Here is a 26,447-nt window from a genome sequence, read left to right as displayed (position 1 = left end):
TTTGGCAGGTTCTTGTTTCCAAGAGGTGTAGCACAGGCTGGGACGTTTTGGATACTGTGTCTGGTCAGGGCACCGTTTGGTAGTTCTTGGAGAATTCACTCTTAGAGACTTCTCTCAGTGGCTTTCCCATCTATCAGGAGACTGTTATAAATATCAAGGATCAGCACTGCAGCTGTTCTGAAGCTGATTCTCTCACCCCTGCTGTCCCGGTCAGACCTTATTATTTTTCATAATAGTTCTTAAAACAACTGGTTTTAGCTCTGGAGGCATTTATGATGACAAAGGGAGGAATAAAACTGGGGAGCCCTGTTTCTCGCACCCACGCTCTCTCTTCACCCACACTCCTTTCCTAGCAACAGCTCTTTTCTCAACTCTTGAGCCTACATCTTCCGTCCCACCTACACCAGTAGCAGCAAAATATGGGGGTGAGAGGGCTGGCGGGGCGGGGGGAGTCGAGATGCAGGAGGAGGGATGGAGGAAGAGCTTCAGGGAGGAGGCTGATGAAGCACAAAAGGTTCTGACCTCCTTGGAAGAAGAGGAAACCACAAGGGCTGGCTTAGCTTGGGAGGCTGCCAAGGAACCGAAGCAGAGAAGGTCCAGGTTAGGAGGGCAGGCGGCAGAGTGGTAGGGAGGTGGGCTGGGCTGAAGCGCAAACAAAACAGTGCTGTCAGGGAGAGGTTTGTCAGCTGGGGGAAACTATAAACAGTGTGGATGATTGGCGTCTGCCACTCTGGACAGACCGGAACCTTATAAAAAGGAAACTTGGGGTACCTATTCAGGGGAGAGCAGTCCCTGGATCTTAGAACTTCAAGGTGGCAGAGGTCATGTTTCTCAACCTGGGCTGCATATTAGAATCATTTGGAGAGCTTAAAAGATTTCCCCATCACATTTTAGGTCAGTTATTGACTGTGGGTGAATCCTACACATCCCTATTTTTACAAAGTTGATAGAGTAATGCTAATGGGCAGCTAGAACTCAGAACAGATGACGTCTAATCCTACTGAGGGTAGGAATGCTCCTTCTACATCATCTCTGGTGGAACCAAGATTTAATCTCAGTTCTACCTCACTTTGAAGCCAATGAGGACATCCCTCTATTTTTCCTTTAAGCTTCTGACAATAATGATGATTTGCATACCTCAGGCCCTTGACCAAGTCTGAGCTCTGAGTTTCAGGAGCTCTACAGCTGCCCCACCCCGACACTCTTTCCCATGTGATAAAGGGAGTGTTTAGCCCTTTCCTAGGATTTAATTTTTTTTCAATCTTTCCATTCTGCCTTTAAGAGGTATGAAAAGCTGGGACAAATAGCCTGTTCGTTTTTGCTCTTTCCTTCTCCAGATTCGCTTCATTTTGATTGATGTCACGTTAAAGCAAATAGGACAGATCTGCAGGATGGGGGAGATAGCAGGAGACTACTGCCCCAGTGGAGTCGTGAAAGAGAGAGTGGGATCAGATATGAGGAAGGGGTGTTGCTTGGTGATGGTGGTGCAGATATGGGCTCAGCTCGTGGATGTGAACCTCAGGCCATTTCTTTAGCACCAGCTGGTGGAGCCATCGCCTTCTCTCTTGTGGCTGCCTCCCTGAATCACTGCCCAGCTGCCAGTCTGTTCTTTGTTTTCCCTAAGCTGTCCACCCTCCTCACCCAGATCTGCCTGCCCTGGTCCATCAGCACACAGACTGTAATTCAGGATGTCATAGTCATAGAGCAGGCCTGCTCACGGCCCAGAGTGGGGAGGTGACCCCTCCAAGGTCACCTTCCATGATTTCAGGCCCTCTCTCCAGTGAGGCTGGGTTTATTTGATGATGCGCATTTCTGATTGGTCTGTAACCAGGCTGTGGTCTCCGAGGGGCCACAGCTCCCCTTTCTTCCCAGACCTGGGCTATGCTAGAAGCCTGACAAGGGCTCAGCAGGATGGATGCCTGGACTCCACAGGCCTGCGACGTGGGTGAGCCATCCTGGCTGCCGTTCATGACTTCAGCTAGTTTCAAGCTGGCAGAGTCCTTTTCAGAGAGTGTCCTGAAGAGGGGAGGGTCCCTTTATTGCCAAGACTCCTCTGTTCTTCCTCTGACAAGTGGCTGGCCCCACTCCCAGTGGCCGACCTTGCCCATTCCCATCTTGTTGACTGGCTAGGAACCGTCAAGAGGGAGAGAAGGTGCAGCTGAGTCATGAACTCACAGCAGTTATCTTTTCTTACTCATATCCCTCTCTGTTCTGAAGTGGAAGCTTTAGAACAATTGGGAACACAGGTAGTCCACTCATCTCCCAAGAGATGGGTACCTTGTGGTCTGGAGAGAAACGCCCAGGGGCCACTTGCCTCACCTGAAGCTGCCTTCTTCCTGTGGTGCTGATGACTCTCGGTTCCTGGCTGTGCTGTGAACACATTCTTTCCTCTGCAAAGTTCTTGGAGCAATCACTGTATTTTCTGGGATTCAGGCCCTTATTGGCTGTGACTATTTTTGCCTAAATATCTGTGCGTTTAAAGAGCTTGTGGTTAGTACTTGTGTACATGGGTGTCGTTTATTTCAATATTATGTACTGCTGCCACCCCATTCCAGTACTCTTTTATATATATATATAGTAATTGGAGGTTAATTACTTTACACCACTCTTGCCTGGAAAATCCCATGGACAGAAGAGCCTGGTAGGCTGCAGTCCATAGGGTCGCGAAGAGTCGGACACGACTGAGCGAGTTCACTTTCACTTTTCACTTTCATGCATTGGAGAAGGAAATGGCAACACACTCCAGTGTTCTTGCCTGGAGCTTGGTGGGCTGCCATCTATGGGTTCGCGCAGAGTCAGACACGACTGAAGCGACTTAGCAGCAGCAGCAGCAGCTACCTGGCCAGAGAATTTGGCAACTGCTTAATTTTTTGTGCTTAGTAGGTCAAAAGTCAGACTTAATACACCCATTCATTTCTGGAGCATGAGCTTTGGATTGTAAAGAGAGCAATAGGTCTGGTTATTCTCAGGCTTATTTTCACTGACTAAATATGAAATTTCATCCTTCCTCTCCCTTATTTTCCTCATATAAAGCCAAATAATGGACCTTGGCCGAAAGATCAAACTAATTACCATCAGAGTGAAATCCAACATCTGCTTTCTTTTGGTAGAACAACACAGCTAATTTTTTTAAAGGGAATACTATATAAAATGCATAATTTTAATCCCCAAAGCATTTTCAGGTGTACATATGTTATGTAATAGCAAGTAAGAGCCTGGCTTTAAAAATAAACCTTTTAAAATGCAAATTGAGTTGTCAAATTTTCATGCCTTTTAGTTAGAATAGTCAGTACTGCCATTTCTGGAAATCTGTGGCTCTGAATTTCTCATAGATCCTAGACTCTTTAACATTTGGGCAAAGCATTTAATAATTTTGCCTCACTTTCCAGCCCTAGAATCAAACTGCAGTCCTGGAAAAAAAAAAATCTGTTGATATTTATTAACTATTTAACAATATTATTGTCCTGTTTCAGAAGTTTATTAGCATTTAAACCGCTGTGCTCAAAATATCTTTACACCTAGCGATCATTAAAGCATAATGACCTGAGTGTCAGGGGACCTCCTAGTGATATTGGCATTGAAGAATAATATCCTCTGTAAGAGCTGAAAGGCTCTGCCCTTTGCTGACACTAGCCATCATGAAAACTTCAGGTCAGTCCTTGTGTGTAGGACTGCTTCTTACAATCAGGTTGTAGGTGCTAAATCATTTTTTAAGGACTGCATGTGTGGCCTATCCACATTTTAATAATGACAAGATCACAAGGAACTCGATAAGTACAACTATAGAAGACCATTTACTTTTGTTTTGCCTACTTATACCCTAGGTATTTAGAATGTCATATATATTACACACACAAAAAAAAACCACATATGTGCACACACACACAGAGGTCGTATCAAACGCAAAATGAACAAAAAGAAAGAAAGTCATTCCAATACTTTTTATTTGAGTGTGAAACCATTCATATCTTGCACAACTGTACAGATAAAACTATTTCCATTTTAGCTGTAGACATGATTATCACACTGAGTGGTGTGATCAAAGATTTTATTTACAGAACAATTGCTAAAACATCCGATGTCATATTTCCACTTATTTCTTACCCATAGGGTAATAGGTCCACCATAATTTCTTGGTGTTTTTTATAATACAGAAAGAAAACCTATGTTAATCTCTAACAAACCTCACAAATTGCTACAAATCTGACAGAAAAATGCCTACGAAAAAATTTTCCAAAAGTACAATACATTTTTTTTATTTCCACACATACACAGTATAGTATAGGCTCAAAGGCACAGCTTTGAATTTTTTCTATCAAAGTGTCGGAAATTATTATAGTCTTATGAAGGAACCATGAAAGTCGTCTTCACACTTGGTTCTTGGTAAGTTAAAAGTTTGGTCCGTTCAGGTTCACAAAGTTAATACAGCAGAGCTGAGTGTGATACTGAATGCCATAAGTCCGCATTCTCACAGAACTTTAGAAAATGCTCTTCTGCCTTTTGCTGACACTAGCCATTGTGCAAACTTTAGACAAATACTTGACTGTAGAAGAACCGGTCTTCTACAAACCTCGATCTACTTAAGGCATACGGAACAGGCCTCTTCCTTCCCTCTCAACAGTGCTTATGTTCCAAGACCAGGCAGGGACGGTGACAGCGTGAGTGTAACAGGGACTCTAGGGTTTCTGGACACCTCCATTTAGCCCTGGTGCTCCAGGAAGCAGTGCTGACACCACCAGCAAGTTGGGATGTTTAAGACACTTCTGAGGGCTGTTCATTGTACAGTAAGATGACAGCCGGATAGAAAGGTGAATGCTCTTGGTCAATTATGTGCCCATCCAAGAGCACCAACCAGATTCTGTCTCTAGTATCCATCCTTCAAGACTAAAGAGTTTTTGTCAACAGGAAAATAAGTGATTTACTGGGAGTGGTTGCGAAGTCATGGAACAGAGGGAAATGTCACGGGTCGGTCGGCCTGCCTGAGATAGTGCTCTGTACAAACAGTCAAGTCTGGCTTGGATACAGGAACCCAATCTCACTGACTCTTAGTGAGCCCTGTTTCAGAACTAAAGTTTATTCATCCCGCACTGAATCCCAGCCTCATGTTCATTAGGAAAGTGGATGCCTAGGAATAGTCCAGGAGTTACAATGTAGAGAGATAAAGTCTTCTGGGGGTGGGTGGGTAATGGGTTTATTATTATTATTATTAATTATTATTAATATTAAATACGGATTCCTATGAAAGCAGTCACTTAGCCCATCCTGTGGAGGCCTCTCCGTTGATGTAAGCAAAGCCAGGAAAGTGTTGCATGTGCTCGTACTCAGAATTCCTGCGCGTGGTCAGGGGTGTGTACATGTCACTAGAGTTTCCATACCTCGTGGAATGCACAGACGGGCTTGTGTAGCACGTGTTGGCTGTGGGCACCTCTGGCCATCGGGGGGTGACTGGGGTAGGATGCAGTCTGGGAGTACTGCTCATCAGACAAGGTTCCATCCGGGAAGTGGGGCTATTAAAAGGGTACTTGTTGAGGGGAAAGAAATTCCACAAAGTTAAAATTAGCTTGAAGTTGCACGTACACAGTATCAGTCACGTTCACAGTTTACGTTAAATTCTTAAGACTCTGTTAATGAAAGTTTGTGGGAAGTCATCAGTGAGATTCTGCAAGACTGACTCTTGGTCTAGGAAGCATCCGGCAGGAGAAGAGCAAAACATTTCATAGCCAGAGCTGGGCTGATATTCATTCAACCAGTCATACAGACTTTGTGCTCTTCATCTGCAATGTTTGGGGAAGTCAAACCCCAAAGAAGGAATAACCCCACTGGGAATACAGGAGAGAGAGAGAAAGAGTGAGTGCGTGTGTACCTGAATCACAGTATGTCCAAATAGACATGGATGGATGGATGGGTTTGAGCTGTATCATTTTATCATTTATGGAGTTGTGATAGGTCCCACTCCATCAACCCAAGAGAACAATACTGCCAAGAAAAACACAACAACCTCATTAAAAATAGCATTTTGCAATTGAATCCACTTATGAACTGCAGCCTAAAAGCAGGTTTTTGAAGAGCAATCAAGTCAACAGTGTCGAAGGTTAGTATTAGTGCCTATCATTTAGAGAACATCTCTTTTGGGTTCACATTCACTGAAGTCCTAGAAGATAGGATGGCGAGTTATTGGCCTTGGTATGAACCTGGAAGGAGTCAAGATAAGCCCCTTGCGGGGGGAGGAAGGTGCTTTTGTGCAGGTCAGGGAAAAGGATGTTAATAGCTACCAGAAGAAGGCAAAAAAAAAAACAAACCAAAAAACACACATTTCTAGAAAGAATCAGAAATAAGAGAAGTGCCCCAAAGTGCTGCTTCGTTTACATTCTATTCAGTTTCCAAGACAGCTATGCAAACGAGCTGCTTTTAGTAGATCAGAGGGGAGGAAGGGGAGGAGTCCTGGGCTCCCTTTGCTAGAGCTCTCCGTTTGCAGGCTGGTCAACACAAAGATTTCCTTGCTGTGCTAAGGGCCACGCCAACATGAACAGGAGCCAGTCAGCCAGGATGGCAAGGGCAGCGAGTAGGGAGACAGTCTGCCTGCGAATGTGCGAAGTCTTCTGTTCTCCCATCTGTCTTCCCTGACAGTTGGAGAGTGGAGCCCTGAGGGATTAGGTGGGAGGCTGCCTCCGTGTGAGGGAGACAGACACTGAAGCCTAGACAAGCCAGGAGAAGGGGTTATGACAGCAATGGCTGCTCTCTGTTGCCGAGGGGGCCAAGTGAACTGTTCTCTGCCTTTTGAGTGGGAGTCTGAGGGGCAGTGGGGGAAGGCTGTTAGGCCCAAAGCAGGCAAAGAGAACCAGCTATTCACAGGTGAAGAAGGACGTCTGGTAGTGAGGGCTTGGTCTTCCACAGGACAGACAGCTTGCCTTACACAGTCAGAAGAACAGGTAGGAAAAGAGTGAGAAGGGCAGAGGTGGTATCTGGAGCTCAGGGCAGAGGAGGCACCCAGGGCTGTTGCCAAGGAGACCACGGGGAGCCTCCGGAGGCTTTCATACTCCCCAGAGCAGCTGTGTGTGTGTGGGGGGGGGCAGCCCCTCTGAACCCCAAAGAGACCATGATAAGACTGGGTCCTGACCAAGATAATGAGCCCCCAGGTACTAAACAGGTAATATTAAAGCATATTATTACAAGATGGTCTTTAATTTTTCCCAAAAGTTTGCTCCCCACTCCCAGTAGCCTCTCTAGTAAACTCCTCGGATACATGTCCCCTCCCTAGCACGGAGACCTCCTCTCTGGCCCTCAGGCATGCCAGGCTGGTTCCCATCTCAAGGTATTTCGTCCCGCCTGTTCCCTCCGCCTGGAGCACGTCTCTCCCCCCTCCCTCCAAGCCCCTTCCCTGCTTGCCCTTTCATCATTCTTCAGGTCTCAGCTCAAATGTCACCACCTCAAAGAGACTTTTCTGGACGTCTTGTCTCTCCAAGCTAGTGCCCCACCTTCACCTTTCAGGGCAGGATCTTAGCATCCTGCTTGTCAGGTATCTCTTCCCACTGGCTTGTATTCCTAAGCTCCGGGTGGGGTGGTGTCATCTTCCCCACCGTGTTCCCAACATCTGGAATGATGCCTGGTACCTAGCAAGTGCCACATTACTATCCGGCAAATGAACCCTAGGTTGTTACTGCTAGAAATAACCTCAGGGGTCATGTACTCCGACCCCACGTTGCACTGATGAGACAGCTAGGCTCCAGCTAGGATGAGGTGCGGAGCCCATGGTGAGCTAGTGGATGAGCTGGCAGGGGAGCCCGGGCCTGGGCTAGCTCTTTCCCCCCACGTCAGTCTGGCCCAAACAAGGCAGGAGCCACCACACAACTGAAGTCCAGAGAATTCAGAGAGGAAGACTCTCCTTTGGAACACAGCGCATTAAACTTGAATCTCTCTGTCACTCTGCCTTTAAGTACCTTCCTCCCACTGCAGACCACAGGGTCTGGTAACCCCAACCAGGCCTCAGCCTGATGCTCCTGAGAGGCGCCTCGCTTGCCTGGCCTGCGTAGGGACTGTATCACGCAGCCTCCTCCCCATAGAACCCAAGAGAGGGTGGCTTTTGTGCCAAATCAAGGCCCCTCAATGCAGCTGTGCCCAGGGGTTGTGTCACAGGCTCAAAAGAGTAATTGCCTGGAAATGAGACGGGCTCAAAATATCTCCAGCGTGACAATAAAATTCTGTTACCACAGGATCCGGCCCGGAAAATTCTGTCCCGTTAGGTCAGCTAATTGCAAATGAGTCAGTGCCTCGTCTTCCCCTTGGTGAAGAGACCATTGAAAGCTGAGAGGCTGGAGTGCCGGCTGTCTGGCCCGGCCATTAAAGCCACCAGTGAAGTTGCTTTTCAGTCCAATGGGAGCACCCACCTCACCGCTCACACTTCACATCCGGGTTCACGGGGCTCCTCTAGATGCTGGGCACAAACCCTGGGGTCCCCAGAGCTCTGTCCAGGATAAAAGTGCTTTTTGTTGAAGGCCCTAACTGGAAGTTACCCTTTTCTAGGTCAGATCAAGGGTTGTTGCTACTGATGTGAAAGTGGAGGTAAGTCCCCAGTCCCCACCCTGTGGGAGGTGTGTGAGGGGTGTCTGTGGGCATGTGTGGGTGTGTGTGTGCACAAGTGGGCAAAGATTCCCTCAAGGGACCAGTCCATCTCTGCTGAGACTGACCCTGAGCCTCTTTGGAACCATATTAGGAAATGCTATTTTGAGAAGTGACTTCTCACACCAAGCGCTGACTTTCCTGCACGTGGAGAGAGAAGAATGAGCCCTTTATCCCTGACCTTCACCAAACGGGCCTCTACTGGAGAACGGGTGAAAGGTGGCCCCCTGTTTTCCCATGAAAGGCGGCTCTCACTGCCCAAAGTCCTGCCAACAGGCATCCCCCACCCAGGACACAACCCCCCCAAATCTGTGCTGGACAGTCCGCGTCTGCTGAGCTTTTTGGGTCACGATTAAGTGAGTACATGTGAAACACTTAGAGCTTCCACACAGTGTGTCCGTGTGCTCAGTCACTTCGGTCATGTCCGACTCTTTGCGACTCCATGGACTGTAGCCCGCTAGACTCCTCTGTCCATGGGATTCTCCAGGCAAGAATACTGGAGTAGGTTGCCATGCCCTCCTCCAGGGGATCTTCCCGACCCAGGGATCGAGCCCATATTGCATGTCACCTGCACTGGCAGGTGGGTTCTTCACCGCTAGCGCCACCTGAGAAGCCCCAGAGGTTCCACACAATAAGTTTTCAAAACATAGTTGCAATTATAAATATTATTCTTCTTCGAGTCATAGGTTCGTGGTCCACTAATGATAGGAAGAGCCTTAAGTGATTGACCATCTGATCCCACCTCTCATTTTACAGATGAGGGAACTGAGGTCAGGAGAGGGATAAATGATCTTCTTGCGGTCGCACACAACTTACTGCCAGAGTAAGGATCCATTCATCCCTTCATTCACTGACCATTGTATACTGAGGTCCAACCAAGAGCCAGGTCTGTTTTGGGTCCTGGGAATATAATGGTCAGAAGGGGAAGGACCTAGACCCTCTCGCCTTCACAGGGCTAGTATAGTGAGGAGGACAGATATTAATTCTACAATTACAAAAAATAATAATAACTGTGGTGTTACAAAGAATAATCATAATAATATACACAGATAGTGTTAACTATCAGCCAGCCCCTGTCCTAACCTTTGTTAAATCACTCAACCCTCACAACAACCCTATGAAATAAGTACTAGAATTATCCCCATTTTTCAGATGAGGAGATTGAGGCACCGAGTTAATCAGAGGCCGAGCTGAGATTTGAACTCAGGAAGCCTGGCTCTATAGTCAGAGAAAATCTGTTTTTCTATTTTTACTCACCTTTGGCCGAGGATGCTACCCCAAAGTGGAGCATGCTAAGCAAACTTTGAAGCAGTCACTGTGCCTCTGAGATCAAGGACCCACTGGACGTGGTCCACGGGAGACACTGTGAGAGCTGTGTGACCAGCTGGTAAGGCTGGGTCTTGGCTATACAGCTGAGAAATGAGCAACAACTTTCTGGTTCACTGTAAGTGTCTTTCCAGCCAGTTTGCTTATGGTTGATCTAACGGCTTTTGAGCTCAAGAACCCAGTTCACATTCACGGCTGCGGACAGGTAGAGGTTCCATGTTTATTTTCTTTCTGGTTGGGCATGAGGATGGGGCGCCTGGGAAGGGGCCATTGATACTGTCCCTTGTTCACTTATGATGTGGGACAAGGGCAGCATAGCAGCAAGAAGGGTGTTTTTCTGGAATAATTCAAACCTTCCCCTGTGCAGCCTCATCCATCTGGACTTACTAATTGAGGAATTATGAGCATTCAAGCAGGAGTGTGGAGGTTTACCTTTGTCATACTCATGAGGAAAGCATGTCTTGTACAAATGAATAGTAGAAACAAGGGCACACAGTACCATAGTTCAAAAAACAAATGCCTTCACATTATTTTGAGTATATAAATGCTGGGATGTCTATAATTACTGGACTTCACAAAGATGTTGTATTAGTTCTTTAAGACTAACATGGTAGGCATTTATTTGCAGAAAGTAGTGTCTTGTGTTAATGACCAATTGCATTCTTTAACCATATTTTATCATTAAGATTTTTCTTCACTTCAGACTAATCTTTTCCCCGCTGAGTCTGCTATAATGAAGTGTGATATTTGGTATTCAGGATTGGAATGGTTTGACCTCTGCTCTGGGAAGCTAAAACTAATTAGGCCTACAGTAGATTTTCCCCTGTGTGTTCAACCTTAAACCGCAGTACCAGGAAAGGAAAGAAATACAGTATCTTGGTGTGTGTTTTTTCCTCTTTGGGAACCTGAAGCTTATTGAGAATAGCTTCAGTAACCTCTTGAATTTACCTCCTGTCCTCTAAAACACACACCCTGTAAGTGTTCAGTGCCACGGGCTTGAGGTTGAAATTTGGAGAATTTGCCTTTGAATCTGCTTGGTCACTTACTAGATGCATGACCTTGGGCAAATTGCCTTCTGAGTTTTTCCTCATCTTTAAAAAGTGGGGAAAATGCCTTCTTTGGGAGGTTGCTGTGAGATTTGAGTGAGCCTATGTATTTTCAGAGTGCCTCAACGTGCATCAGTGTGAATGGAAAAAAAAAAAAAAGGAAGGATTTAGAAAGTACTAGATAGTACCTTCCCTGGAAGAAACCCTGACCTCATCCATCAACCTGGGCAGAGATGTAGTGTAACTAAATGTCTCCCCACCCCACTTTACAAATGGAGACGGAGGCATTAACCATAAAGTGCAGAGTGTGAGTATGTGGTGGGGGTCAGAGGTTGTGAAAGGACCTGAGAGTCGCAGAGCATGGTGGTGAAGGGGCTGCAGGACCCTGTGGCCTCCCACAGCCAGTCTGGGTTCAGCTTCTTCTCCATGGGTGTTCGTTTAGTCCCCAGCTCTCCAGTTAGGATGAGTGATTACATGACGGTGCTCCAGCTGGGGACCATTGTGGTTTCTAGAGTGGATGCTACAGCCTGTCTTGGACCACTGTGGGCTGCGTGGGCATTTAGGAGCCCGTGGCTTCTTTTTATGGCAAGAGGCTTTAAAAATTTAATACCCAGAAAAACCAGCTCCAGAAGTTTCAGGAAGAGAGATGAGGGGGTGAAGAAAGAGGGAAGAATGCTGGGAGCTGTGGCTTGGGATCTCAGCTTGGTCTCGCCAGGGTCTCCTACTGGAGTGGAAGCTCTCTCAAAGCAGGCTTGCCTCCATCTCCTTCTCCCTTTATTCTCACAGGCTAGGGCAATGCTTGCCACATAGTAGGTACTTGACGGTCATGGGGGAATGAATGAATGATTGGATGGATAGGCTGCTTATACTGTGAAAGTGTGACCCAGTCTATGGCGGCAGCTCTTAGTCATTTAAGGGATCACCATGGGGAGCACAGACCCTGGTCCCAAGAGAAGCAGGACCTAGGGAGCAGGTGTCTCCATGTGACGCAGATGGAGACCTATAATAATGCCCCAGGTGATGGTTTAGAGGAATCAACTCCTTGGCTTGTCTAGGGATTATCCTACGGCTCCCCTGGGACTGCGGATAGAAATCAAAACAGATGCCTGTTTGCCCCAAGTGCCCATCTATTGTGGATACACTCTGCTCCGCGCTCTCCCTCAGAGGCAAGTCTGTGCTGACAGCTGATGTAATTGCAGCCTCCACTTAGCTCACATCCTGCCACCTCTGTTCTAAGACTCCTGCATGTGCTTCCTTGGCAGCCTCCCTGCTCTGCCGGTCCCCTCTCTACTTCCTGGTCTCACCAGTGCTACAGAAGCTCTTTCCTAGGCTGAACTCTCATCATGTCTCCCAGACCTCCTGCGGCTCCCTCCCTGCTTGCCTCACACCACAGTTGTCTCTGCTGACCCACCTCTTGTTCACTCCTCTGTTAAATTAAGCAGCAAGTGCTCTCTCTGAATGGTGACAGAGGCTAGGGCTTAGGAGCCTGTACAGCTGGGGTCACGCTGCCCGGGGTTAAGTCCTTGACCAAGTTACCCTCACTTCCTTTCTGCAAGGGTTACCATGGGGATGTGGAAGGTGCTTGGTACTGTGCTTGGCACAGGACAATGTTTAGTAACAGTTAGCTTTTCTTTTTGATGAGTGCAGTGACCTGAGGATCCTAGACTTAATTTCTGCCTTCAGGAAATTTTGGGGTCTCTTGCAGGTATCAGGAAAGTCAGTGATGAGAAGTGTACCAATAGTGGAAAGCCCAATGCACCATTTGAGTACAGAGGAGTGGCACCTAATATGGTTCTGGAAGAAGGACAAGGACAGTGTCAGCAAATGGGATGCTTGTCCTGAACAATAAGCAGAAGAGTTCTGCTTATTGAGAGAGTCCCAGCCTGAGGCAACAGCATCTGCAAAGACCCGAGGGAGCTACACATGAACTGGCATGGAGGGACAAAGGTGGGGTGTGGCTGGTAGGCCAGAAAGGCAGGCAGAGCCCAGATGGTCATGAGTCTTGAGAGACGTGCTAAGGAATTGAACTTGACCCTCAAAGTGATGATATGCAAAAGAGGAAGAGTGTTGTGGCCAGGTTTTTGTTTTGTTTTACCCAAAAGATTCTCTCAGCTGCAGTACTGAGGATGGACCAAGGATGGGACAAGTTACTGACACAGAGACAGACAGACGGGAAGGCTTTGGTCATCGTCTAAGTTAGATAAAGACCTGATCTGAGGCAAGGACGGTGAGGGTCCAGAGACACCAAGCATGCAGAAATGGATGGAACTGGCAACACTTGTGTTTGGGGCCAGTAGACAGCAAAGCGTCTGAGGCATGGAGAGCGCCTAACACTGGTGTAACAGTGACAGCCACCATTCCCATTCACCAAGGCCACAGAGGATTAGTGTGGCTTGTGAGACAGTGAAGACCCAAAGGCCTGAGAATGATGTGTTAGGGGTCCATTTCAGGAAGACTCTTCTACTAAGAGTCTGTGGTTGGGCTGCTGGACAGAAAAGGAACACACGTGAAACTGAGAGACCAGTTAGGATGATGCTGAGATGACCATCCTGACAGCACTTGATGAAGGTCTGACTGCACCAGGAAGGGGCGATGGGAGAGGAGAGAAAAGATCCAGTCTGAAGGTGGCCACCCGAAAAAAGGGTAACAGACCTCACTGCTGACTGGCTCCCAGGAGAGAGGTCAAAGGGAGGACAGAACTAGAGGCACATGGTCGGTACCCACGTAGGTGAAAGCAAGTTGGGATGACGCTGACTGAGCACCCACTGTGGGCAGCCACGGGAGGGACAAAGTGGCACGGAGGAAAAGACCAGCCTTCCCTTGGAGGCACAGAGGTTGCACACACAGTATGCAGAAGGTGCTTATTGTGTTGACTAGACCTGGCATCAAGCTCACCAAGGCCTGGGCAGACAAGTAGGACCACCGACTCACCTGCGCAGAGCTCCTGTGGTATGGGGAGTAGTGGAGCGGTCCTGAGATGGCTGTGTCATGCGGGAGAGCTGGGTACTGGCTCTGCATCGGGGGAGGATGCTGGTTGCCATAGCTCCCATAGTTATAGCTTCCCGTGTATCTAAAACGCAGGAGGCGCATGGAATATTGTGAGTAATGGCAGGGAGAACAAAGCAGTTTGACACCTTTAAAAATCAACCTCATCTACTCCTTCTTTTCTTTCTTTTTGTTTTACATTTTTCTTTTTCTTCTTGTTTCCTACCGTCTCCACTCTGGCTTTGTTGTGACAGTGTCAAACTCCCAGATGGGTCTTCCTTCTCGCCTCGGCATACCTCCCTCACCACCCAGTGAGTGCTCAGGGAATTAAAAACAGCCCTGAGCAAACATCATTAGTGATGGAGACCTTGTCTCCTGTTGTGGTAAAAAGCCCCACATTATAGCCTGAAGTCAAATAGGAAAAAAAGAAGAAATTACTTTGGGACTTATGTTTTTGTTTTGCTCAGTCCTCTGCTTCTCCATCTTGGGGAAGGATGCAGTGTGTTTCTCTGAGCTCTCTCCTGGGGAAAACAACATGGCCAACCAGACGTCAGCCTCCGGTTCTAAGCCTGGCTCCACCAGCTCCCAGCTCTGGGACCCTGGGCTACCTGCATCCTTGTTTCTCACATCTGTAAAAAATGCTGCACCTCGCTACTCTGAGAGTCGTATATGTGAAGACACTTTATAAACATAAACTGCTTTGAAAACACAGAGCACTGTTACCACTATTCTTAATAACATCTTTACATCAAAGATGCTGGTGTATGACCACACAAGTGTCTGTGCTGTCATTTCTGCAGAATTGAAAGTTCTCTGAAACAATTCTAAGTCGATTTTGAATGTGTGGGGGAAATACTCTCAGGGGTCCCCTGAGAAAATAATGGCTGTCCCACTGACTGGCAGGGGCACCTGAGCCTTTGGAATTAACTCCAAGTATGCCCACAGTCAGGCCTCAGTTACTGCGTGGAAGGGACCTGAGTGGTCCTCCTTCCTCCCTTCCTGTGTCCCCCACAGCTGGTCTGTTGGAACCTGGTTTGTGAGGCTCACTGTGCCGTCAGAGCCGAGTCTCACCTTCTCAAGGAGGGCCCTTTATAATATCATCAGTGTTTCTCAGATCAGGGCACAGTAGACACTGGAGGAGGAAGGTCTTTTCATAAAGACAATGCAAAATGGCAAAAAGCTGCTATGATTCAGGTTACCCTTTTAAGGGGATTTGTAATTTATACATCACAGTAACACCACTACAGATTTAGGGGAAAATATGGGCAAAACAAATGATTTATTTATTCAGGGTCCAAATCACCACTGGAACCCACTTGGAGTTGAACCCCATGAGTAAGCCCTGTCCTCCAGGGACCCCCAGCCTTGGGTGGGGAAGCCCCCCTGTGATTGAGACTTGGACCCACCATGAAGCTGTATGTTATGTGCCTATAAAGTAGCCACCCAGGAGAGCTGGTGAAAGGGACTTTTCCATTTTCTTTCCTAAAGGAGGCAGACAGAATCTCAGTCAGCCCCACCCTTTGCAGCCATGTGGCCTGAGGAAGTGAACTTAGTCCAGCCTTAGTTTCTTCATCTGTCAAGTGGGTCACCTGCCCACCTCACCTGGTTGTTGAGGGGACTGCATGAGATAGTCATACAAGGTGTGGGCAGACCTCAACAAAGGGCAAGTCCTTCTTGTCCTCTGAGGAAACCACTGCTGAGTAAACCCTGTCCTTTCAAAGCAAAAGTAAAACAACATCCCAGGAAAGCCACCTACCCATGCTCCTCTCTGTGGGGATAAACTGGTATCCTGTGTGTGACCGAAGAGGAAGGCACGTGTGTGCTCCGCATACAGGGCAGCTGTTGAGAGTTTTCAGCTGGGGACCCTGCTGCTGTTGTCACCGTGTATGTTAGAGACCATGTGTACGACTGCATCGCTCCTGCAGAGATAAGCGAAGATGCATCATCACCAGCAGTTCTCACTTCCCCAGTTCTTCTCTAGCATGCTAGTGGTTTCCCACTGCTCTTTAGCTGAAAGCCAGAATCTTTACACATCCTGTGTCTTGGTTCTTGCTGACATCACCAGAAGCATCCCTCACTCCCTGCTTTTGTACCTCTGATCCAGCCACCATAGCTTTTTTTTTTTTTTTCATTTTTCCAGAGTACCATAATTCCTAGCACCACAAGGCCTTTGCACATGCCTTTGCACAGCCATTTCCACTGCCTGGAACCCTCAGTCTTCCCTAAGTACCCACTCATTCTTCATATTTCAATACAAAGAAGCTGTCTCCTAACCCCAGATCCCATTAAGTCAGGTCCCATACAGCATGATTGTGCCTACCACAATTTGTGACCTTACAGCCATTCATGAGTGTGATTGAATTAATGTATGAACCCCCTCCCCACCAGACTGTCAGCTACATGAGGGTAGGGGCCTTGCCTATATTGCCCACCACTGGTCACCAGTGCTTAGTACAGAGACTGATGGCCAAAGGGTTTTCAATGAAAATTTTAAAAGAAAAAGTAGAATCCTTGCATCCCTGGGATAAAGCCCACTTGGTCATGATGTATGATCTTTTTTAATATGTTGTTGGATTCTGTTTGCTAGAATTTTGTTGAAAAATTTTGCATCTATGTTCATCAGTGATATTGGCCTGTAGTTTTCTTTTTTTGTGGCATCTTTGTCTGGTTTGGGTATTAGGGTGATGGTGGTCTCATAGAATGAGTTTGGCAGTTTACCTTCCTCTGCAATTTTCTAGAAGAGTTTGAGTAGAATAGGTGTTAGCTCTTCTCTAAATTTTTGGTAGAATTCACCTGTGAAGCCATCTGGTCCTGGGCTTTTGTTTGTTGGAAGATTTTTTATTACAGTTTTGATTTCCATACTTGTGATGGGTCTGTTAAGATTTTCTATTTCTTCCACATTAACAAATTGAAAGATAAAAACCATATGATTATCTCAATGGATGCAGAGAAAGACTTTGAAAAAATTCAACATCCATTTGAGATAAAAATCGTCCAGAAAGCAGGCATAGAAGGAACATACCTCAACATAATAAAAGCCATATATGATAAACCCACAACAAACATTATCCTCAATGGTGAAAAATTGAAAGCATTTCCCCTAAAGTCAGGAACACGACATCTCACCACTACTTTTCAACATAGTTTTGGAAGTTTTAGCTATAGCAATCAGAGAAGAAAAAGAAATAAAAGGAATTCAGACTGGAAAAGAAGAAGTAAAACTCTCACTGTTTGCAGATGACATGATCCTCTACTTAGAAATCCCTAAAGACATCATACTTAGGAATAAATCTACATAAAGGAACAAAAGACCTATATATAGAAAACTATAAAACACTGATGAAAGAAATCAAAGATGACACAAATAGGTGGAGAAATATACCATATTCATGGATTGGAAGAATCAATATAGTGAAAATGATTATAATACCCAAAGCAATATATAGATTCAGTGCAATCCCTATCAAGCTACCAATGATATTTTTCACAGAACTAGAGCAAATAACTTCACAATTTGTATGGAAATACAAAAAACCTTGAATAGCCAAAGCAATCTTGAGAAAGAAGAATGGAACTGGAAGAATCAACCTGCCTGACTTCAGACTATATTACAAAGCTACAGTCATCAAGACAGTATGGTACTGACACAAAGACAGAAATATAGATCAATGGAACAAAACAGAAAGCCCAGAGATGAATCCATGCACCTATGGACACCTTATCTTTGACAAAGGAGGCAAAAATATACAATGGAGAAAAGACAATCTCTTTAGCAAATGGTGCTGGGAAAACTGGTCAACCATCTGTAAAAGAATGAAACTAGAACACTTTTTAACACCATACACAAAAATAAACTCAAAATGGATTAAAGATCTAAATGTAAGGCCAGAAACTATAAAACTCCTAGAGGAAAACATAGGCAAAACACTCTCTGACATAAATCACAGCAGGATCTTGTATGACCCACCTCCCAGAGTAATGGAAATAAAAGCAAAAATAAACAAATGGAACCTAATTAAACTTAAAATCTTTTGTACAACAAAGGAGACTATAAGGTGAAAAGACAGCCTTCAGAATGGGAGAAAGTAATAGCAAATGAAACAACTGGCAAAGAATTAATCTAAAAAATATACAAGCAGCTCATGCAGCTAAATACCAGAAAAATAAATGACCCAATCAAAAAATGGGCCAAAGAATTAAACAAACATTTCTCCAAAGAAGACATAACAGATGACTAAGGAACACATGAAAAGATGCTCAACATCATTCATTATCAGAGAAAGGCAAATCAAAACCACAGTGAGGTGCCATTTCATGCCAGCTATCAATAAGTCTACAAATAATAAATGCTGGAGAGGGTGCAGAGAAAAGGGAACCCTCTTACACTGTTGGTGGGAGTGCAAGCTGGTACAGCCACTATGGAGAACAGTGTGGAGATTCATTGAAAAACTGGAAATAGAACTGCCATATGACCCAGCAATCCCACTGCTGAGCATACACACTGAGGAAACCAGAATTGAAAGAGACACGTGTACCCCAGTGTTTATGAAAGCACTGTTTACAATAGCTAAGACATGGTAGCAACCTAGATGTCCACCAGTAGACAAATGGATAAGAAAGTTGTGGTACATAAGCACAATGGACTATTACTCAGCCATTAAAAAGAATGCATTTGAATCAGTTCTAATGAGGTGGATGAAACTGGAGCCTATCATACAGAGTAAAGTAAGTCAGAAAGAAAAACACCAATACAATATATTAACGCATATATATGGAATTTAGAAAGATGGTAACGATGACCCTATATGCGAGACAGCAAAAGAGACACAGATGTAAAGAACAGACTTTTGGACTCTGTGGGAGAAGGTGAGGGTGGGATGATTTGAGAGAATACCACTGAATAGATCACCAGTCTAAATTCGATACATGAAACAGGGCACTCAAAGCCAGTGTACTGGGACAACCCTGAGGGATGAGATGGGGAGGGAGGTTGGGGGGGATGGTTCAGGATGGGGGACACATGTATACCCATGGCTGATTCATGTCACTGTATGGCAAAAGCCACTACAATATTGTAAAGTAATTACCCTTCAATTAAAATAAATTTTTTTTTAAAAAAAAGAAGAAAAAAGAAAGGGAAAACAAGAAAAAAAGATTGAAGAATGGAGAGAGGACAAAGAAAGCTCAGGCGATGTAGCTCCAATGGGCTCTCCAAATAACTTCTCAACACTCAACAGGTGTTAAGGATCCAACAAATTGCTTTAAACAAACGTAAGGAGATTATTGGGCTCCACCTGCCCAGGTCTTTTTAAAGATTATTAGACAGTGACCTTAATGCTGACCTAGTCCATACATACTATTAATTCCATTAATTTGCTTTTTAATTGGATACCTTGAAAGTGCTAGGGATTGGGGAAAGAACCTGACAAAATTTAAAAACTTCAAGAGGCTTAGAAACTTTATGAGATGGTGAGAATAAAAAAGGGTAATTTAAGAAATCACTAATAGTGACAATAAATTCATCAACTTAACTTCTGGTAAGTGTTAGAATGTTGATACAATAGAAATGATTAAACCGATTTTGAAAGGTTCTGGGAATAGGATTAGACACCTCCTTTTAGGCACATGGAAGATGAACTTGTTAAACGGAGGTCATTTTTAAGGCAAAATAAATCACTGCAGATGGGATTACACTCATGAAATTAAAAGATGCTCACTCCTTGGAAGGAAAGTTATGACCAACCTAGACAGTATATTAAAAAACAGAGACATTACTTTGTCAACAAAGGTCCGTCTAGTCAAGGCTATGGTTTTTCTAGTCATGTTTGGATGTGAGAGTTGGACTATAAAGAGGGCTGAGCGCAGAAGAATTGATGCTTTTGAACTGTGGTGTTGGAGAAGACTCTTGAGAGTCCCTTGGACTGCAAGGAGATCCAAACAGTCCATCCTAAGGGAAATCTGTCCTGGGTATTCATTGGAAGGACTGATGTTAAAGCTGAAACTCCAGTATTTTGGCCACCTGATACGAAGAGCTGACTCATTTGAAAAGACCCTGATGTTGGGAAAGAATGAAGGCAGGAGGAGAAAGGGACGACAGAAGATGAGATGGTTGGATGACATCACCGACTCAATGGACATGAGTTTGGGTAAACTCCAGGAGTTGGTGATGGACAGGGAGGCCTGGCGTGCTGCAGTACATGGGGTTGCAAAGAGTCGGACACAACTGAGCGACTGAACTGAACTGAACTGAAAAGAGAAAACTTTGGTCCTCCAATCTTGTACTTTCTGCAGCAGACCATTTTTATCTTGAAATTCTTCTGGGAAGATAAAGGAAAGGTTTTCATTTAAAAGTGGAATTCTACCATAATGTCTCTGGGTCCTAGTTCTGCCACGCACTGGTTGTCAGATCTTGAGCTAGCTTCTTAAAATTTATATGCCTTTATTTCATCATCTGTAAATAAGGAATAGATACACCTATCTTGTATGACTGTTATGAGGATTAACTCTGATAATATATGTCAAAGAGCCTGGCACGTGGTAGGCTTTTAATGTTATTCAAGCACTCTTAAGAACTCAGGTATTCTTCTATCAGACTTTTTTTTCTGGCTGCTTCATGACATCTGTGGGATCTTAATTTCCTGATCTGGCCCCTGCATTGGGAGCATGGTGTCTTAACTACTGGACCACCGGGGACATCTCATATCAGACTTTATTAAAGTAGACATTTCTTTATTTCCCATTTCAGATTCCAAAGAAGACAAGTTTCTTGGGTCAGATTCTGTCATTAGGGATGAAATGTTTGAATAGCAACAGTGACTTGAACTAACAGTGAGTAAACTTCTAAATTCATGTCTTTCTGCAAAATCACAAAATCCTTATCCACTAGTACAGCTAAAAGTACCCCTTCCTTGTTTAGACATCCTTACCATATTTCCCCCGCAAAGATAATGACTTTAGCAGGCTATATGCTAGCTGTCATTTATAATAAATGCAAGAAGACTGGAAGGAAAAAAATAAAAATAAATTGCCCGTGTCTCAGATGATTGGATTATGGGTGACTGCTCTCCTCTATATTTTGAACTTCATATAAAATTAAATAACTTATAATTTTAAGTACCCTTTTTATTAAAAACAGGTTATTGCTGAGAACAGTTTTAATATTTTATCTTCTTTTGGTTTATCTGTATTTTCTTATAAAGAATGTATATTGCCTCTGTGAAAAGAAAAGCATTATTAAAATATATTAAGCAAATTTCACAATTAGAAACGGAATTGGAGGGGGTGAGAAGTTTGGGCAAACAATGAACCAGCCACAGCAAGCAAGTAATTAACCCTTCAAGCCCCTGGGCCCTCAGGAGAGCAGAGTGAGGTCAGTGGGTATTTAAAAGGGGCAACCAAGGAAGCCAAAGGATTTTCTCCCCCTACCCACCCTCAGGCAGTAGGAAGACACAGTGAGAATAGCCATCACCTGAGAGAATGCAGAAGTTACTTTTGTGTGAGTTTCTGGAGCACGGCAACTGCTCCTTATTCATCTCTGTATCCCCAACAGAGGGTCTGCCAAATAGTAGGTGTTCAGTAAATTTTTGTTCCATTGAATTTGTTGTTGAAGGAGTAAATGCTGCTAGAAATAGACATTATCAAACAAAAAGCTAGTGGAACTCTTGGAAAAATGGGCTCCTGTGGTCTGGGAAACAAAACCCCTAAATGGCCATGTGCCAGCAAGCTAACAGATCCAGTCAGGCAGGCTTAAGCAGATTAACACCTACTGGCTTGGGTGAGAAACCCTCTCTGCCTAGGGAGCAGAAAAGAACACCCCTTGCATTCCCTTTCCTACCGGTGGGACCTCCAATGAGAATTGCTGCTGCTGCTTCTTTAAGGAAACTAATAAAAGAAAATCTGTGCAGTTAACAGTTTGTGCCTCATTTCCAAGACAGCTCTAATGCTTTTTATTTGTTGGTAAAACAATAACAAACCTTCCCTGTTTGTCTAATTTCCGTATCTTTCTCTTCTCCCCTCCCCGGTCCACCACCTCTAATTAAGTCTGAGAATAGTGGTGAATGTCCTTGATCTTTGAGAATCCTCTAAAGATCTTATAGGATTTGAGAATGATAATATTGTAACTGCTGGAGAGGAGTACTTTCCTTCCTTCTCATCCTCAATAAAATATTCTTCTTCCCTGAGTTTTTTATATATGTATTTTTTTTTTTCCTTGAAAGGGGTTGCTTTAAAAAGAGGGTGCCTTGGGACAGGGAGAATGGTTAGAATATAACATGAAATCAATAATGAACTTGTTAAATGAATAAATGAATGAACGATCATCCATAGACATGATCATCATGAATGATCGTCAACATAGACCAGGCCTCACGTTAGTTTCTTTTTATACATTGACTCATTGAATCATCACAACAACGTTTTTTTTTTTTTTTTTTTCACAACAACCTTTTGAAGTAAGCAGTATTACCACCTTTTTCAGGTGAGAAAGTTGAGGCCCAAAACTTGGTCAGGTGAGTAGCAGAGGGGGATCTGAACCCAACAGTAATAATGGCTTCTCACACTTGCATGTGCATTTGGATCACTTGGAGATCTTGTTAAAATGCAAATCTGATTTGGTTGGGAGACTGGGAGTTGAGCCATCAATTCTGCATGTGTAACAAGCTTCTAAATGATGACAAGCTTCTAAGTGATCCCTTGGACTGCAAGGAGATCAAACCAGTCCATCCTAAAGGAAATCAGTCCTGAATAGTCATTGGAAGGACTGATGCTAAAGCTAAAACTCCAATACTCTGGCCACCTGATGCGACGAACTGACTCACTGGAAAAGACCCTGATGCTGGGAAAGATTGAAAGCAGGAGGAGAAGGGGGGATGACAGAGGATGAGATGGTTGAATGGCATCGCCGACTCGATGGACATGAATTTGAGCAAGCTCCAGGAGTTGGTGATGGACAGGGAAGCCTGATGTGCTGCAGTCCATGGGGCTGCAAAGAGTCAGACATGACTGAGCTACTGAACTGAAATGATGACAATGCTCTTGGTTCATGGAGCACACTTTGAGCAGCAAGCCTCTAGGAAACACTGCCTCCTATCATGTGTTTTACATGTTTGGGGCCATTACAGATCACAAGCTGTGACTCCGGTACAGACTTATGAACATTTAAACTGCTTTCTAGTCTATCTGGCCATACCCTCCCTTCAGGTCTTGGACTAAATCATATGAACCTTTTCCCCACAAGGATTCTATGAACCATCACAGATGTTGCTCAGGTTTTGGGCCAACCTAAGCCTTTCTTAGTACCCTCCTGAGAAATAAGCTCCTAGAAGTACATCTAGATTCTAGAGCTGCTGCCCTATACAGTAGCCAGTACGAATTTAAATTCACTAAAATTAAATACAATTAAAAAGTCAGTTCCTTCATTGCGCTAACTGCATTCAGTTACTCAATGGCCCTAAGTGACTGGTGTCTACTGTTTTGGACAGCTCAGGTTAAACAAAAAAAAAAAAAAAGTTCCCATCATCACAGAAAGTTCTATTTGGATAGGATTGCTTGAGAGGATTTGACACTAAACAAACATTTCCCATAACATTCAAAACTGAGAAGAGAAAGATTTTACATCTGGCTCCATCCCCACTGGCTATCATCTATCCTAAAGGTAGCTGTGCTTAAGAAGAATATTTTCTAAGTTGAAAATTCATCTGTTTGAATTACACGTTACCAATAGTTCCATGGCCAAAAGGAGACTGACAAAACTGATCAGGGGCAGCAAGTGAATCAGCTCCCAGAGAGATAAGTTGGTTCATGACCTGGCCCCTGTGCATCTCTGCAGCTTCCTCTCCTGTACTCTCCCCCTCATTTATACCCATCAGTCAGTCCTCACTATGCCAGGCTCTTTTCTGCCTCAAACCATTCCACTACTTAAAATGATCTTTTCTTCTCCCTAGTCTTTATGTGGCTAGCCCCTTGTGACACTTCAGGTCTCAGACAAATGTCACATCTTCAGAGAGGCCTCCTCTGACCACCCAACTAAGATGATGCCGCCATGGCACTTATGACCATTTTAAATTATATAGTTACCTGATGCTTAACTTCCATATTGACTCTCTTACCCACTAGAATATAAGTATCATGAGGACAGCAACTGCACCCTTTTTTTTTTTTTTCTTCACTTTTGTACCCTAGGACATGGCACAGATTAGATATGGAATTACTTGTGGCCGAATGAATGACCAAATGAATGAATGAACAAATCTAAAGATCCCAACATGAAGCCAAGACCTCGGTGGTGTGAAGTCAGGGGCAGATTAAACAATTTATTTTCAATGCCAGCTTCTATTTCCTAATCCTGTTCCTTTAGAGAAAAGGAAGCAACAGGGATGGAAGAGGAGGAATTCACTGGCAGGGACCATTCTGAGTTCTGTGAGTGAGTCATGCGGCTCTGTGGCAGGGCTGCGGTGACCACCAGCTCCCACTCACTTCGGCTTCCCTCAGAATAACTGAGCTTTTGTTATTTGGAAAGACTAGGGGCCAGTTATCTTTGTTACATCCTCAACGGATGCAGAGAAAATGCAGCTGGGCAGGCCAGATGTTCTACAGTTAGGGCTATTTATGAGGAATTTGCCTCTGTTTCTTTAGGCATCCTAGCATCTCAGTGATTTAATTTGCTGGTTTTGTGTTGTAGGGAACCCATGATGGGAAGTTGAAAACATGAGTTTAATAGTTAACTTTTATTGTCATTGCTGAAAGAGGGCATACTTAAAATGACATCATAAACAAGCTCTTAGAATCCTTCGGTGGCCTGACCTGGAGAGAGTGGGATCTTAACATTTTGCTTTTAAAGACATTCAAGAATTGCAGCCCAGTGTCATGTTAAGTGGGCTACTCAGTTTGGAACCACCTGCCATGCTCCTCAGGAGGAGAAGCTCCAGTTTTTTAAAGTAAGCTAAGGTTTCTGAACCTTGCTGGGTCATGAAGGAGCTGGCATCCCACCAACATTAGAGGGGGGAAAAAAGGATAAATGGGCTTGATTCTGCCTTGTGGAAATCTGTTAAAATGGAATGCTTTACGCAGTCTCTCAAGGCATTCCCATAGACTCTGACATACCCAGTCAAAACTGGCCGTGCATCATGTGCAATTCGAGGTGCTTGATGTGCCTTTCCTTTTCCCTCTGACTTTTAAAAACAATGAATAAATACCATCTTAAAACATATTTAGGGCTTCGCTGGTGGTCTAGTGGTTGAGAATCCACCTGCCAGTGCAGGGGACACAGGTTCCATCTCTGGTCCAGCAGGTCCATCAAAAGACCATCTCTGGTCCACATGCCACGGAGCATCTAAGCCTGTGTGCCAGAACTACTGAGCCTGTGCTCTATAGAGTCCACGAGCCACAACAAGAAAAGCCACCACAATGAGAAGCCTGTGCACTGCAAGGAGAAGCAGTCCCTGCTTGCCACAACTAGAGAAAGCTGGGGCACAGCAATGAAAATGAGTACAGCCAGAAATACATATATAAATAAATCTTTTTAAAAAACATATTTAGAAATCCATATAGGGATGGACAGAGCACTATATACAGATGTAGGTGGGATGTGGTTTTCCTAGTGAATCATAGCTCATTCTCACCCTACTTTGTACTCCTTGTATCAAAGGATCCCCAAAGGTTGTGTGCAATGAATTAATGTTCTCTTTGTGCTCACCAAGCAGACATAATACTGTTCTCTTTTTCACAGCTGAAAAAATGAGGAAGTGTCAGTCAACAGTGAGATGCTGGTTTGTGGAAGACCTGCAAACACCTGATTGGCTCTAATACTCAAGGAGCTGAACTTGATAATATGTACATCATCTGAGCAATGATATTCAGAGTGCTGGAAGCCCAACAGAGTCACTGAATCACACAAAATTTCATTTAAGATGTTAATAAGCTGTTTCAGCCAAGAGTTGTTTTGTTTAATTTTTTCTACCTGTTTACTTCTTGCTTCCTGGTTTGGGTCCTTTTAAAAACAAAATGGTTTTTCTTTTTCTAAAATTTTTAACCATTTTTTGGAAAGTAATAATATATAAATCAAGCAATCATTTAAAGATAGAAATAAAAACTAACTGAGCATGAAAACCATACGCTGAGTTAAAAAAACATGACAGATGCATTTTAAAAGATTTCCAATAATTGCTTTCCAATGTACAATATTGTTCAAAAAATACACAAATTCCCAAATTTAAGCCTACTGTAATAGATTTCCTGATATTCAGGTGTATACCATGGATAACTCGTGCTTTATATCATAGTATCTATAAAACCATACATGCTGTTAGGAAATTATGCTTGTGGTTCTTCCAAGACATTGAGCCACAATGCATGCCAAGGCCCAGTCCAATTTAGCAATGGAGTATTTCAAAAGTGGTACCTGAGAAAAATATTACAGATAGTTTTATACAGGATGACATTTTTAATGCCCCCTGGAGATATCTGAGAACAAAGCTG

At 44.3% G+C, this 26,447-nt stretch overlaps 1 protein-coding gene across 2 annotated transcripts in view; it reads right to left on the bottom strand.

The window, feature by feature from the left end:
* Positions 1-5,248: 5,248 nt before the first annotated feature.
* Positions 5,249-26,447, bottom strand: part of RFX4 (regulatory factor X4) — a 152,271-nt gene continuing 131,072 nt past the window's right edge. For both annotated transcript variants that reach the window (XM_068970858.1, XM_068970859.1), the window contains 3 exons: positions 15,730-15,892; positions 13,920-14,058; positions 5,249-5,521 (listed from right to left, as the gene is read on the bottom strand). In XM_068970858.1, the coding sequence (XP_068826959.1) occupies positions 5,249-5,521; positions 13,920-14,058; positions 15,730-15,892 (575 nt within the window). The remainder of the gene's footprint in view (positions 5,522-13,919; positions 14,059-15,729; positions 15,893-26,447) is intronic.

The sequence above is a fragment of the Capricornis sumatraensis genome, chromosome 4 (assembly GCF_032405125.1).
Source record: "Capricornis sumatraensis isolate serow.1 chromosome 4, serow.2, whole genome shotgun sequence".
In the NCBI taxonomy this organism is placed as follows: Eukaryota; Metazoa; Chordata; class Mammalia; order Artiodactyla; family Bovidae; genus Capricornis; species Capricornis sumatraensis.
Note: the sequence above shows the minus strand (reverse complement) of the source record. Positions and strands in the feature narration are given on the sequence as shown.